At 29.6% G+C, this 16375-nt stretch overlaps 1 protein-coding gene across 1 annotated transcript; it reads right to left on the bottom strand.

Moving 5' to 3' along the window:
- Positions 1 to 8196: 8196 nt before the first annotated feature.
- On the bottom strand, positions 8197 to 8899 carry LOC106359496 (SKP1-like protein 13). The gene has a single exon (XM_013799180.3). It carries the CDS (start codon positions 8801 to 8803, stop codon positions 8324 to 8326), a length of 480 nt encoding a protein of 159 aa, XP_013654634.2. The 5' UTR covers positions 8804 to 8899; the 3' UTR covers positions 8197 to 8323.
- Positions 8900 to 16375: the final 7476 nt, after the last annotated feature.

Below are 16375 nucleotides of genomic sequence, written 5' to 3'. Positions count from 1 at the left end.
ACTTTCATAATTGAAATAGGATTGAATCAAAAGTTGATCCAAACATAAAAATAATATCATTGTGCAAACCAAACCAAACTAAAAAACAAACTTTTTAAACAAATCATTACCGAAACTTGATATTTAAAACATATAAACCAACAATGACTCTAAATTAAGAATGTTGTCATCGTCTCAAAAACCTTAGTCTTTTCGTTTATGAAACCTCGTAGAAACAATAATCTTCCAATTGCACTTTTGATCATTACACATCGCAAGTTTTTTCCATTGAATAATAGTGCATATTAAAAAAGAAAGAAAAAAAAATTATTCATCCATATGTGTCCCGGTAGTTCCAAATACACAAAGTTCCAAAACATAAACTTGTTAGAAACCTGCAGATAATGTGATATCAGTTCCCAGTCATGCTGGTAGGAAATAAAAGTAAAAACTATAAGAGCAACATACATGCTTCTACTCCACAAAATTAAGGATACCAAGTGGTCTAAAGTTGTCTTTCAATCACTACAACTAAGCTGCATGAAAGAATAATCAAATGCTTGAAATTACCATGGTTCTGTAGGATGCAGATCCACAGACTTTACTCTCTCAAATATTTGAGCTAGTTCTTTTTGATTAAAAAAACAATACATTGAATCATTAAACACAGTCAAAACCATAGTGAATGATCCAAAAAGATCTCCAAAATGCAACATGGATATAGTAAAACAATACCTTGATCTTAGGTCGTGAGAAGCTGTTTCAACAAAAAGATAAAAACCAGTTGTCTAGCTTCAATTATTTGATTATATCATTATAATATTTGATCCAAAGCCAGTTTCGGATATGGTGAGTACCCTTTCCGTTAATATAATCTCGACACCAAATTCTCTTAGATTCACATCTTCTGACCAAATATCTTGCAAACTCATACTCCAACTGCATCACACCATAAACAAATACTCTCTGTTTATTCAAGTATCATTTAGTCTGCGTGTGTGTGTTTTCTAAACTGAGAGGTTCAGAAGATGATAAAATCAAAACATAATCTTACATGAGCTTCATCGTCTTGAGCTTTCATAGACTTGAACATGGCTTGGACCAGATCTATCGAGACGCTTCCTCTAGATGTTCCCCATTTAGTTCTCGGCTGACCAAATCAGTATTAAATATTGTTTATGAGCTACAGATCACTATAAATACGAATAATCAAGTTTTGGAGGTTTTAGCTCACATGGTATTTTTTCTGCAGGAGCTTGAGTATTGATCTGTGGATTTGGGTGATATGCGTTCTGTTTCTCTGCATATACTTCATTTTGCATGATACAAAGAGTCTCACTCTTGAAGAAAGCGAAGGCAAAGGTTATAAAAAGGTCTCTCATCTTAACTTCATTTTTCAGTACTTCTTCTGTCTTGAAGCTATGAATGGCAGGCGTATGAACCACACATATGTTTTCATTCCCTCACAAATCTGTTTTTCAAAATATCACCGTAAATTTTTCAAAGAGGAAAAAAATTCTTAGCTTTGCTATACATCATGTTTTGTAACAGATCATGTGTAGTAGTAGTCTATGCCATTTTGGGGTCAGCTTACTTGGGGAGACAGGAAGATGAGATAGAAAAGCTTGCAGAGGAAACAGATTAAATCTTTGAGCCGCCGCCATGGAAGCTTCACAAGGGAATAAGCTTATGGTTGTTGTGGGCTGACATAAGCCTGCAAATAGTATCTAAAAGTAAGATCTCTATTAATCAAAAGGTAACCAATTGCCAAACAATTCATCAAGCAAGCTTAGCTCACACACTCTAACGCATAGTATGTAAAGAAAAGAGTGTCATCAGTGGGGGAAAAAACTGCAAGTTGGGGATGATTTTTATACAATAAAAACGAAAATAGAATAGGCTAAACTGAAGAGAAGGGAACATAGATGCATACGCAACGTCATGTTAGGGCTCACATCAACATCTTCAGCCTTGATTTCGTTTGATACAGAAACGAACAAAACATCTAGATTTAGACACAATTCAAAGATTCATGCTCCAAGATTCAAACTTTAGTAAAAGAATTATTGAATTTACTCACAGCCTCTCAAAACATCTCAGTGTTTTCTTGTGACGGGACGGTGCCGGATTTTCCATCAGTAAGAACCTTCTGTACCAGGAGTTCACAACTTGTGAATTCCCGGTGGATTTAATGGCCGTAGCTGTAGCTTCTTCAGTGGAGGTTTTCTATTAGAGAAGGATTTATTATGAGATGAATCTCTATATATAGAATGAGAAAGAGGGGAGGAAGTGGAACGAAACCATTAAAGAAGGTTTAAAGAGCATAATATATTCTTGAAAGTGAGTTACAGTAACAGCGAAGTGGAGAGATCTTGATCAGTCGGAGAAGACCAAAAGTTTATGCTTCCTACACGTGACATGGCTTGAATTGGACCCCTCCTCTCTTTTTTGTTAAACCCCAAAATCTAAGACCAGTTCGATGATGACGTGGCAAAAACATGATAGGCTGATTTTCCAATCGTGGCATAGCTGAAAGGGCTTCATATTCCCCTTTTAATATTGTTAGATTAGATATTGAGCATTATACTAACTAGTTTAACAAAATCGTAATAAAAATGAAATAATTGATATTTAGTCAAGTATTATTTGATAATCATGAACTAAACGAAACAGTGTTAGATTTTAAGTATATTTAAATAATAGTAGACCAATATTTCACATTCCGTGGAAAATAAAAAAATCTTATTTGTGCATTTATCTGAAAAATTATTTACAAGTTACAATATATGACAAAAAATAATATATTTATTTCACTGGAAACATTTATCATTTTAATTTTTTTCCTAAACTAAACAATTGTGAATTTATGATATTTTATGATGATTTCGTTTTCATTTTATTTTTATCTTTTGTTTATTATTAAATAGAATAAATTGAATAAAATTATCGATGAGGTTTTGGCGTATACAGATCCAATTAAATTCGATATGATGAAAAAAAAATATTACTAGGGCCTAAGGAACAATAACAAATAATAAAATATTTTTAGACTAATATGATATTGATTTTAAAACAATATGATATTTTAATATCTTTGTTTCTTAAGAAGAGTAAAATAGATGTGGTTTTTATCTCATACCTTATAAATTTACTTTTGTTATTTATATTTCAAATTTAGATGAATACTAGATCTTGACCCGCACAACCGTGCGGGTGGTTATTTTCATTTTTATACATTTAAATATTTTATTTATATGATTAGTGGTATATATTTTAATAATTACCATATTACTAAAAGATTAATATGATATTTTCAAACACAACAATTTTATAGTTTGCATTTCCCTAGCGTTAAAAAATTTTAATATAATATTTTCAAACACAACAATTTTATAGTTTTCAAACACAACAATATGTTAAATTTTATAATTTTAATATTTACCATATTTATAATACAATCCAGAGTTAAAAAAGAAAGATAATATGGCATGTTAACATATGTGATATTGTAGACATATATTGTTCTGTTTTTACAATATTTTTTCAAGTGGCCGATTTTAAATGTATTACATGTTACATTTAACTTATTTGGTATATATTCATATAATTGGTTTGGTCTTCTTCTTTAGGTTCTCATATTGGACATGAAATATATACAATGTGATACAATGCATATTTTGAGGAGGGATGTTTTTTGAGTATCAACAAATAATCAAAATATAAACATGTAAAATGGTTTGCCATTTTCATGTGTATAAGTGGAAGTAACCTTGTCGTAAGTGACATTGGAGATATGTAATCTATCATGTGTACCGATTACGGTTTTATAATGCATGCATGGTTTATATCTCTGTACATAATCTAACAGAACCACCCACCAAAAAGTCATTTCACAGTCAATCGTTTGCAGTGGAAGTAGTTACAACCAAATCTCTTCCTTGACTTCTTGTTGTTGTCGTTGGTCTTACTTCTTCTTCTTCTTCTTCTTCTTCTTCCTCTGTTTCTTGCGCTCCAAGCTTCTTCTTCTTCTTCTTCTTCTTCTTCTTCTTCTTCTTCTTCTTCTTCTTCTTCTTCTTCTTCTTCTTCTTCTTCTTCTTCTTCTTCTTCTTCTTCTTCTTCTTCTAAGCTACTCTTCTTTATTCTTCTTTTCTTGGAGTATTTAATCAAGGTTCAATCTCAACACTCCCTCTTGAATCCTTTGATCAAATCTCCAACTCCATTTAGAGCAACTCTATTTTGGAGTTTCCAAAACTCTATATTTGAAGTCTTAAGCTGTTTTTCTCCAAAAGCAAAACTTCAAATTCAACTTCAAAACTATTTGTATTTTATAAAATGGACCTTATATTTTTTTATAACAAATTTGAATTCATAAAATTTTTTATAAATAACTAGCACATATATAAACATATTACATTAGTTTTAATAAATAAAATATTCTATAAAAATTTAAATAAAAATAACTTAATTAATATTAAACTTCAAACAATATACCATATTATTCCATAAAATAATTTTTCATAATGCATATATGATCTATTAGTGCATTTCGAAGTAAAAATGGCTCTCCTCATTTTTACTTTGTAGATTGCAAGCTAAAAGTTGTTAAAATCGGGTGATATTGATACTTGTGAATACATAAAATCGGAATAAGAAAGTAAAAGAGAAACATAAAATATTGCTAAAATACTAATTTCTTTTTGATGATATTAATACTCGTGAATATATTCGATATGAACAATAATAATTGTACGAAAAAGACATCAAAAACAACAACAACAACCATCTTCAGTATAACAAAAAAAATTGGACAATATTTGAAAATTTTGAAGGTTCCGGATCAAATTGACCTGATTATTAGTGTTATTGTAATATTTAAATTTGTGTAATAGTTATGTCTTCGTGTAATTTTCAAAAAATATTTTTTTAAGTTTCTTTTGTATATTATTGTTATCTAAATCTAATTTAAAATATTTTAAAGTTATATTTAATTTTATGTTTAAAATTTAAAATATGTAAACAAAAATTAAAATATATATGAGATATAATTTTTTTAAGGATTAAAACAATAAACAAAAAAATATTTATGAATCATAAAGATGATGTGTGATTGTAGGAACCAAAATGCAAATAAAAATATGAAACTTCAAATTTGAAGTTTTGAATAATAAAACTTCAAATACAGAGTTTCACTCTTCAAAACTTCAAAGTTTTGAAGTTATAGATTGTCTTTTGGAGATGCTCTTAGGGACTTGATCCCATCTTCCTTGTTCTTCATTTGTGATTCTTATCTCCCTCTTGACAAGAATCTCCAAGACCATCTCCTTGTCTTGCGAATTTTCTTTGTCATCTCATGACTGGTTTTCTTCGCCATCTTTCTCTGTTCCCGTGAGCCTTTGTCACGTCTCCTCCGTGAGCTTCTGTCACGTCTTCTTTGGTTGACTCTCCAACCACCTTGCTCCCTTTCTCACTTAGGTAAGCAAGTCTCATTCTTCTAGGTTTTGTTTCTTGGCTTCAATCATTGCTTCATCCGGCTTCCACTCTTTCTTTGGTTTCAATGTCTTCATTGATCATCTACATGTGCTACCTGATTCTTTGAACCATCACCTAGGCCTTGTTCAACTTTGGTCTTGTTGGTTTCTCTTAACCTTCACCTCAGTCTTCTTTGCCTTTAGTATGTTTGGTTTTCTCCAAACCATCACCTCAGCTTCATTGGCCTTGGACTCTTTGATTCATTGAACTTTCACCTTGATTTCTAAGCAAGGTTCTTTCATCTTCAGCTTTGAACATCTCTGGATCTTCAGCTTCAATCATGTATTCCGACTTCATTGCCTTCTTTGTTCAGTTGCTGTTGATCTCATCCATATCTCCAATGGCTAAGAACATCCAACAACTCCCATAGCTTCCTTGATCATCTTTGATCCCCACCATGGTCTTCTTTCTTCTTTGTTCATGTCTCCCTCTTGGAGACGACTTTCTTCTTTCTCATTTGCCTTAGGTTCTTCTCATATGGCCTTCTTCTTTCTCTTATGGAGGGGAACGCCCAACAACTCTCTCAGCTTCCTTTACATTGTAGAACAAAGATCCAGAATTATCCTCCCACAATACTATCTCCATACCATTGTCTTCACTGCTATTTTTCAGAAGATTTCACTATCTCCTTGAATGCACTTGAAGCCCTCTTGTTGGTATGTTTGTGAATGTGATTGTAAAGGTTGATGATTCTCTCTCTTGATTCTCTCTCTTGTCACCACCTCTTCCTTCCTTCTCTTATTCTCTGATTTAGTCTCAGCTTTCTTTTTCTTTTTTCTTTTGGTGGCTGTCCCTATCCTTTTCTTCTTCTTAGTCTCCTTTGGACTGCCATCATCTTCTTCTTGAACAGGCTCTACGGATCAACTGAGCTCTGATACCATGTTGTGATTTTGTCTCTTTCTTGGCTTGGCCTCTTCACTCTTCTCATGCCCAGCTCTCTCTGTTTTGTACTCTGATTTGTTCACTTACTCTCTTTGTTTCTTTACTTGTGTTTTATCATAACACAAGCACACACTCTCTTTACTCTCTTACATGTGTTTGTAGAGAGAAGAGAGAACACTTTGATTGTCTACATCTTTTCTTTTCTCCAACTTCTTTCTATTAGAATTGGATACCTTTTACAACACCACACACATACATACTTATAGTAGTCTTTTACTAACTACTACACTTGCACTTCAACTTAGCCTTAACTCTACAAACAACTCTTACCAAGTCAAACAACAACTCTAGACTAGCTAGACATTAACCAACACTTCACACATTTGTTGGCTTAACTAAATTAACTAGACGTTACTCTTTATTCTCCTTGTTGTAACTTCTAGTTACAACCAAATCTCTTCCTTGACTTCTTGTTGTTGTCGTTGGTCTTACTTCTTCTTCTTCCTCTGTTGCTTGCGCTCCAAGCTTCTCCTTCTTATTCTTCTTCTTCTTCTTCTTCCTCTTCCATTCCTTTGTAGCTTCTTCTAAGCTACTCTTCTTTATTCTTCTTTTCTTGGAGTATTTAATCAAGGTTCAATCTCAACAAGAATCTATCTCTACCATTTACCCTACAAAACTGAAGAGTTCCTGATCTCTGTGTTAAGCTTTCTTCACCTACAACACTGAAACAAGGCCACTATAAGCAAATTCACAATCAAAATAATTCTGAATCAAAGCAGTGTTTTTACTCAATTTAGAGGAACAATGCATTTAAAGCTTTATTAATAAATGAAAACAACACCAAAATCTGAGTGTACATCATTAGAGAAAACATTTGAAAAACAAAACTTCAACTTTGTTCTCTTATGCTAATCACCAAAAGAAAGCTCAGATTTGTTCTCGCGATAGCAATATATTCTGATATATTAAAAGATGATGTTCTCTAGAAATAATGAGAGCGATGATGTAAAAACATTAGACACGCTGCTATTTATTCAGGAGGTCAACATTGAACACAAACCCCAAGCGCTCGCTGCTTGTAATTATTGATTGGTAGATATGATGATAAAATAGTAGGAGTAAGCTATAGAATTAGTATACTGCAGAATCTGCATTAATATTTTTAATACGGTGATTTACTTCATATATAAAACTATTATAAAAACAAATATGTAATATATAATTTATTTATTTCTAAATAATAGAGATATTTTTATATTTATAATATATAAATATATATTATTCTATGTTATGTTATTAAAAATAATGAATCATATATAACTATATAAATTAAATTATATTTTAAATGTTAAATATTAATATTTTTTTAAAAATAATATATTTTTAGTTTTAGTTTTTAAATATAGAAAATTAATTTTGGATATAAACATAATTTTTAATATTATTAAATAAAATTAATAAATTATATATAATTACTTTTAATTTTTATATATTTTCTATCCAAATGTTCTACCAAAAATTTCATTTGAGAGCATTAATCAAAAATCATTTGTAATGCATTAACATCTTGTAAATGCTCTTCTAAACTTTACAATTACGATGAAATAAAAATAACAAATTTATTTTGTTAGCAATTATGATGTTCTTTTTAAAACAGTTACCTTTTCTTTTTCAGTAAAAAAAGTATAAAAAAATTGAGATACTTATGTTTTTCCTTATAATCTTTGTCAAGGTATTTAATTTTTCTTATCGTTAATATATTATATTATATTTAAACTTGCAATAAAACTATAAACACTTTTAAAGTTAATAAAAACAGGAATATAATTAGAATAAAAATAAAACATTTTTTGTCGCTTATATATAAAAATTAAATAAAAAAGATTGCACAAGGACAAAGTCATGAACAAGTCATCCAAAGTGATCTACATGATTATTCAAAAGCCCATTCAGTTTCGGCGCGAATCTCTGCTTCTTCTTCCGGTGTAAAATCATTTTGAATGTTGAAGAATGTTCGAACCTCGTCTACAGAAAAACCTTTGATCATATCAGCTATAGTTTGGCAAATGAGATCAAGAAGATCCTTGGTGTTTAGATAATTAGCAGCCATTATCAAGGCAAAAAGCATCTCCCGATCCATATTCTTCATGAACTCAGCATCCCAATTCTTGAGTTCATCTTCTGTGGAAGAAGATGAATCACCATCGACATCGGGGTTGACAAGATGTTTTTCGCAATATTCGATCACTTTGGCGAGAATCGCGCCGGTGACATTGGAAATAGGGATTTCACCATCAACACAGTCATCTTCAACCATGTGAGCTATCATTTGTGACTGTACAGCCACCGCTTCTTCAACCTCAAAGATCTTGTCATCGCAGCTCTTCAACGTGATAATTTTAAACGTCGACATGTTGATTCTTTATAGAGATTGATGCTTGTTGAGGTGAATGCTACAAAGTATGAACCTATGTCTCTATTTATAGGAGTTTTGTCTGTCAATGTCATGATTTGTTTAAGAAATGTATTCTATGTTGACCCTAAAAATAGGAAATAAATATAAGTTTATTAAAACACAAATATGTATATATATATATATATATATATATATTTATATTTAAGACATTACTTTTTCATCAAAAGCTAAAAAGAAATAAATTTATATTTCTTCAATTTTCTACTTATAAAGTCTTAAAATCTTAATATATAGATATATATACTAAAATGTAATTAATAAAATTAATTTTGAATAAAAATAAAAATATGTATCTTTGAACTTTAGAGAAAAAGGAAACAAATTTTGAGAAGTAAAATTTTTATAGAATATTTTTAATTAATTGTTAAGTTCTTTTGAGAAATATTTTACCCACATTGAAAAATCAACTGCGTTGGTAACACAAAAATTTGGGTTATATAAAAAAAATTACATTTCATGTCATATATTTATCTTTTATATGCTTAATAAATTATTATTATCTAATTTAGCTACCCTAAAAATTCTATAAATTAATAATAACTGATTATTTATTAATTTATATAGTTATTAATTTAAAGAAAACTCCTATTTTGATATATATTTTAAATGTATTTACTCACAATATATATTCTATATTTCAAAAAAGAAAAAAATCATTTATTTCACAATTATTGACAAAAGAGAGATGCTTTCTATCAGTCAACCCTACTTATTTGTTATTGCTATGAATGTTCTGGGTCATATGATGGGGCTCCAATCTCTCATTCATTTGTAGGCGGGGCTTCTTCTAGCTTTCACCTCGAGGAACAATCATATATTAAAATTTATCAATTTGTATTTCGTCTTTCTTTTAAATGATTGGACATATTTTTATTTTCTTTAATACTCATCGTAGAATATAACCACACTTTTAGATATAATTTGGTAAATTATTACTAAAATAGTAAAATAGAAAAAAAATGAAAGGAAATGAATTTTGAATTTAAAAAAATTAAAAAGTCTATTTATGTATATAAAATTTATATATATATATATATATATATAGTTATTATTATTTTATGATTCTAATGGGACTATATATTTATTATCAAAATTTCTAAATATTATTGTCTTATTATCTTATTATCTTATTAAATTATGTTATATTTTACATTGGCTAAGTTGACTTGAAAATTTTTATTAGTTTTTCATGTCTATTAATTTTAGAGTTTATGTTGCAGTTTGTTATATAAGTTTGTTATAAGCTCATCTTACTAGTTTATTGTCTATAATTTATAAATACTTCTTTTAGAAATTATAACAAAGTTTTTTTATTTTAAAAATTATTTTTTCAGTAAGATTACCAAATACGATAACAACTATGTTATAGATTGCATCACATCAAAAAAGCAAAATAAACTCTTCAAGAACGCATCTAAACCATCAGAAAGTATGATTTGACAAATACGATTTTAGAAATCAATGATAAATTCTACACCAAAACTGAGGTTGGGTTTTTCTCTAAAGATTGATACCAGAAATGATCTTGTTGCACACTTTTTGACAACATCGAAGTGTTTTACTGCATTACAATGGGCTTCAGTCACAGTCGTTGCCTACATAACAAAAGTTTATCAGATAAAGATCTTCTCATTTGGTTAAATCTGTTTTCAAAGAGACCACTTAAGTTTGCTATTAAACCCGTGAAACACTTTGTGATAACCATTAGTCTGTTTACAATGGTAAAAAAAATATTTAACACCCTAATTTACATTTTTTAACATTACATTTCACTTTCTCTTTCTTTCACCTATTTATTCAATATCTACACAATTATTACATATTTTTTTCGATGAAATTCAAATCACAATTGTTACATATACAATGGTTTGTTTAATAATATTCAACACTATAACCTACAACTATTTTTATTTTTTATTTTCTTTCTACTTGATGATCTTCGGTTATCAGATTTTTGTTGAGTTGCGATTATTTATGTAAGGGGTTGTGAGTCTTTTATGAATGTTTACAATCATTAAGATTAGTGCTATGTTGGTTGTATGTGGTCTTTTGAATGCCGTTTAATTGTCGATTGATTTCAGAAATCTTTCGTCTATGTTGGTTGTATGTCGTTTTTTGAAAGCCGTTTAATTGAACGACTGCATAGGAAACTCGTAAGTTAGACAAAATATACAGAAAATTACATTAAACGGACCTCGCTTACTATCAATTTTTCTCAATGGATTGACATTTAATAAAATTCTTCTTATCTCTTTTCTGCAGAGTTGTTGCAAATGTGTCTCACAGATAGAAACACAAAAAAAATGTAGGAGGGGAGTAATAAGAACAAAATAACAGTATGGGTGATTGTATGGACCAATAATAAATTCTTCTTCTACACCAGCCATTATAAACTTATGCAAAAGAAACTTGTATAAAGAGGTAAGAGTTTTTGATTTGGATGAAATGCAGTATGATCAATATATAGAAGAACCAACTGGTAGCACAATAAACTCAATAATTTCGGCCATAAATGTAGGTATATATGACATTAACTGAATAATTTAAAGGGTAGAAACTTGATCTTCAATCCATACGCTTACATATTTGATTATAAAGTTCCTATAATATTTCGTGTCAACAGTTTTACGGTTAGCGAGACCTAATTTTCTCTCACGAAAAGTTTCGTAGCCGCCGAAGCCTTTGCTTAGATCCACCACAGCTTCCTCGGTGGTTTGGCTTCCGCCACCACCGGGGAAGGCTATTCCTCCTCGATCTCTTCTTTCAGTGGTGTATCTTTCTTTTCTCTCTAAAGTCGTCTATTCTCTCTCTGTATGGTCTCCTTTGCAGCGGTCGTTGATGGTCTTTGTGTAGCTTTATGATGTTCTACATGGAGTTAGAGCAAGGAAGGTGTGTTTGGAGTGTATATGGTGGTGACAGTGGCGGATTCTTTTGCAATGGAATCTTGTATGGCTTGTCATGTGCGACAGTTTTAGTTCTTTGTTGCCATTCATTTGTGTTTGGGCTTTGCTATGGTAGTTGGTTCAGTTTGTCCTGGTTCTTGTTAGAGGAGTTATGCCTTGCTCCCTGTTACAAGATGGTTTTCATTTAGGGTTTATTGGATACACAACAATACCTAGATGCATGTTGGGCTGTCATTGATCTGAATTGATAGGGATTCATCATTTGGAGTTGGACTTTGAATTATGTTGGGTTCTTCTCAAGCCACTATTGTGGATAAAAGCAGAGCTTACAGTATTCATGGTTTTAACTCATGAATTTCCATTATTCCCTCAAGTTCAGATTAACGCTTTGGTCTTTATCCTCCTTTCATGTCATCATTTTTAAGGCTAAGGCTCTCATCTGAGCTTCTACTTGCCTATCTATTGGCTCAGTTCTTTATTGCGATCAGAAGCAGAGGTGGCTGTCCTGTAAGTTGATTGGATCGTGGAGTATTGATCCTCCTTCTACTACTGATGGCTAAGAAGACACTCATTATTTCTTCTTTTCCCTGTTGGCCTTAGTAATTGTCGCATCTACTGATGTTGTTAGTTTAATTCCTTTCAAGCTTTCTTTTGTATGAACTCCTTCTGGCCATGTCTTAGTACTGGTTTTATTGCAATCGAATGATTTTTTGACAAAAAAAAAAGTTCCTATAATATTTCATATCATATTAAATAACCAAATATGTGATCAGAATAAATGTCATATATAACTGACATAGCTTTGAAATGATGAGCAAGAATTCATGTTAACCAATATCAAAGTACATAACTGATATATTGTACAAAATGAGATTCGCATTCAATGGAGTATATAAACAGTATAAATTTTTGTGGTAACAAATTTTATAGGGCCTATTCGTTTCTCCATCAGAATGAGCCATCTGGATGTAGATGAGAGTTTTGTTCGTTTAGACATTAAAAGTGCAATTCATCTGGATGGATCATCTGGATGACTTTTGGAAATTTAGGTTTAATTTTAAAGTTCATTCAGCTGATCAAATTTGGACCATTTGGATGGAGATGGTTCATTCAATATGGTATAATGTCTATTATGCACTTAATGTAATTCACAAATTACAAACATAAACATAATATCATTTTGTCACACACGAAAACTGGCAAAACCACAAGAAAACATTTTTCCGCGAAAACCTAAAATCAAAATTTTCACGCCAAAACCCTAAAATGCATTTCCGCACAAAATTGGAAAAACGTGTTTTCCCGCAAAAACTGGAAAAACGTGTTTTCCCGCAAAAACATGTTTACATGCCAAAATCACAAAAATGCGTTTTCACGCCAAAACCCCATAACACATTTTCCACCTAATCACAAAAACATGTTCTCCTGCCAAAACCACAAAATGTGTTTTCCCGCCATAACGTCTTTTACCGCCAAAACCGAAAAACGTGTTTTCCCACCAAAACCGAAAATCTTGTTTTCTGCCAAAACCGCAAAAACGTGTTTTCCCACCAAAACCATAAATCGTGTTTTCTCGCCAAAACCGAAAATTGACTTTTCCCGCCAAAATCAAAAAATCTTGTTTTCCCGCCAAAACCGCAAAAATGCATTTTTCGCCAAAACCAAAAAATTTATTTTTTCTCCAAAATTGAAAAAACTCATTTTCCCGTCAAAATCCAAAAATCTCGTTTTCCCGTCAAAATTGAAAAATCTCGTTTTCCGTTATAACCGAAAATTTTTGTTTTCCGCCAAAACCGAAGTTACAGTCAGTTTATTATTAATACTCTTTTAGTTTGAAACTCTAATTTTTTTTTTCAAATACATGTTTATCAATTTTTTTTGTTTATTAGAAGTTATTATTGTAGTAAATTTTAACATATGATTAAATCAAGATAAGGGTATTTTAGTAATTTTTTTACTAAACTCATTTGGATGGAAATGAAAATAAAGAAACAAACATAAAATTCATTTAGATGATTCATCTAGATGAACCATCTAGATAGACAAACAAACAGTCCTAAAAATCTGAATGGATCATCTAAATAGATCATACAAATGGATCATCTGAATAGAGATGACAGATGGTGACAGATGGTGAAACGAACAACCCCGTACTGTATGACTTATTAGGAATAACCAAAATTTGAATACAATAGGTATTCCCTTTTATTGCCTCCCAATTTCCCTAGACCAAGCGTAGATAGTTACTCCTAATTGCTAGATTAAAGCGTATAGAACTTAATACTTCCGTTAACATTAAATGTAGTGAAAAAGTTCAATGGAAGCATATTGAAAAAGTGTGAAGCAAAGCACTATTTACATGGGAATAATTTATGTATGCGAAGGCTTTACTTCACACTATAAAAAGTATTCTCATGTAAATATATAGTCCCATTAAAATCATAAATTAATAATCTATCTCTATACTTATTTTATATTAGTACAAACTAAACATTATTGTTGGTTTTATATTTTGATAATATTAAATAAAATTATATCAAAAACCACATAACAATTATATGAAACATAAAAATATACATCAAATAAGATAATAAAATAGTATGGAAGTCAAATTCCTAAATTTAAATAATTTATATAAGGTAAAATTAAATATTTCTTAATTTATTAATAAAAATATTAAAAAAAATCTGAAAAAAGAAATTATGATAAATAAAAATATCTCTATAAATTAATAAAATTTTAAAGTTTCAATATTATTAATTTATAGAGGTTCTACTGTACAGTCTTTATCTTATTCACGAAGCATGTTCTTATTCAGTGCTATATGAATCAGAAAAATATACATAGTCTTATCTTATTCACAAATCATGTTATCGTTCAGTGTTTTAGTTTTTATTATAGGGTATATGGCGAACAGTGAATAAGAAAAAAAACCATTCATCATCGATTTTAGTTTTTTTTTTGTACCCACTAACCATTTAAATGAAAATTGATCTCAGCTAATCAATGTTTTTAAACCCGACCCGGACACTGAACCGGACGACTTACCGGGTCGCTGGGTCATTGGGTCGACCGCGGGTGAACCGCGGGTTAATAAATGAATTAATTTTATTATATAATAATAAATTAGCTATGAAAATAAATATATAAAAACTAAAGTTTAATAGTCTCTAAATGTTTTTTAAAACATAAAATAATAGTTTGGATATATATATATACTTTATGTTTAAAAAGTATTTAAGAAAAACTTAACTTTAGTTTTTATATTTTTATTTTCATTTGACATGAAAAATAAAATAAAAAATAATTTAGACTATTTAAAATTTTCTGTAACAAAGTAAGAGTTATGACATCTAAAAAAATTAAGATATAAAACGCACAAATATTTAAATAACTAATTTAAATAATAAAGTAACTTCAAATTCAAAATAAACTAAAAATAAAAGATCATTGTAATAAATCGTCAATAACAGAAATAAACTAACACCAAATCACAGCAACTAATTTTGGTTTTTTAATTTATCATCGTCCACTTCATTTTTTAGGTGCCATAGTGAAAAATCTTCATCAAATCTAAAAATTACAAATATAAAACTGAAAAAGGAAAACCTAACCTTTTTTTTTTTGTCAGCATCTAACTTTTTAATTGAAAACTTAGAATATAAAACATAATCTAAAAACTAAAAAAAAATAAAAGTTGTTTATTGGTTCAATCGGCGGTTCAACCGGTATCGGGTTTCGGGGTTTAATGGGGTTTTGCGGATTTTTACGGTTTTTTGCGGGTTTTTAAATATTGGGTTTTTCATAACACCCAAACCGAATTTTTTCTGGATCACCGGGTTTACCGGTTCAACCGCGGGTCTGGGTCGGGTTTCAAAACACTGCAGCTAATAGAGTATCCCTCTGTTTCAGTTTAATTTGTATAGTAAAATTTTTGTTTCAAAATAAATGTCGCTTTATAGTTTCAATGCAAAATTTATTAATTTTATAATCTAATCTATTTCTGTATTGGTTGAAATGTGTTTAGATGTATTTCAGTATCGGTAATGATGTTTTTATTTAGTAAATATACAAAATTAAATATTTTTAATATTTTTTCATAAGTGTAAAACAACAATCCCCTATACATTATTTACTAAGTAATTTTGACACATGTCATCACCACATTAACTTTGAAAGCAAAATAATGACATGGAATATTAATAAAGATGACATGGTTTGGACTAACTGTGATATGAACATTTATATTTAATATTGTTTTATAATTTTGGTAAATTGTTAGAATAAACTAACAACTTATAAATAATCATTAATATAACAATATATAGTAAAGTTAGAAATATAGTAATACATAATAATTTTCGAAAATATTATTTAATTTTATTTAAATAATTTTATAATTTTTCATTACTAAAACAAATCTTAAAACATTTATGCATTTTTCAAAAAAAAATTAAAATCATATTATAATTATTTCTTTTTAATATTTAAAAATTTTAGAAATATTATTTAATTTTATGTTTTGTTCATTATATATTAAAAAACTTTCCCTTAATTCTATAAAATTGTATTTAATATATATTAACCAAAATAAAATAAATAAAAA

Source organism: Brassica napus, chromosome A8 (assembly GCF_020379485.1).
Source record: "Brassica napus cultivar Da-Ae chromosome A8, Da-Ae, whole genome shotgun sequence".
In the NCBI taxonomy this organism is placed as follows: domain Eukaryota; kingdom Viridiplantae; phylum Streptophyta; class Magnoliopsida; order Brassicales; family Brassicaceae; genus Brassica; species Brassica napus.
Note: the sequence above shows the minus strand (reverse complement) of the source record. Positions and strands in the feature narration are given on the sequence as shown.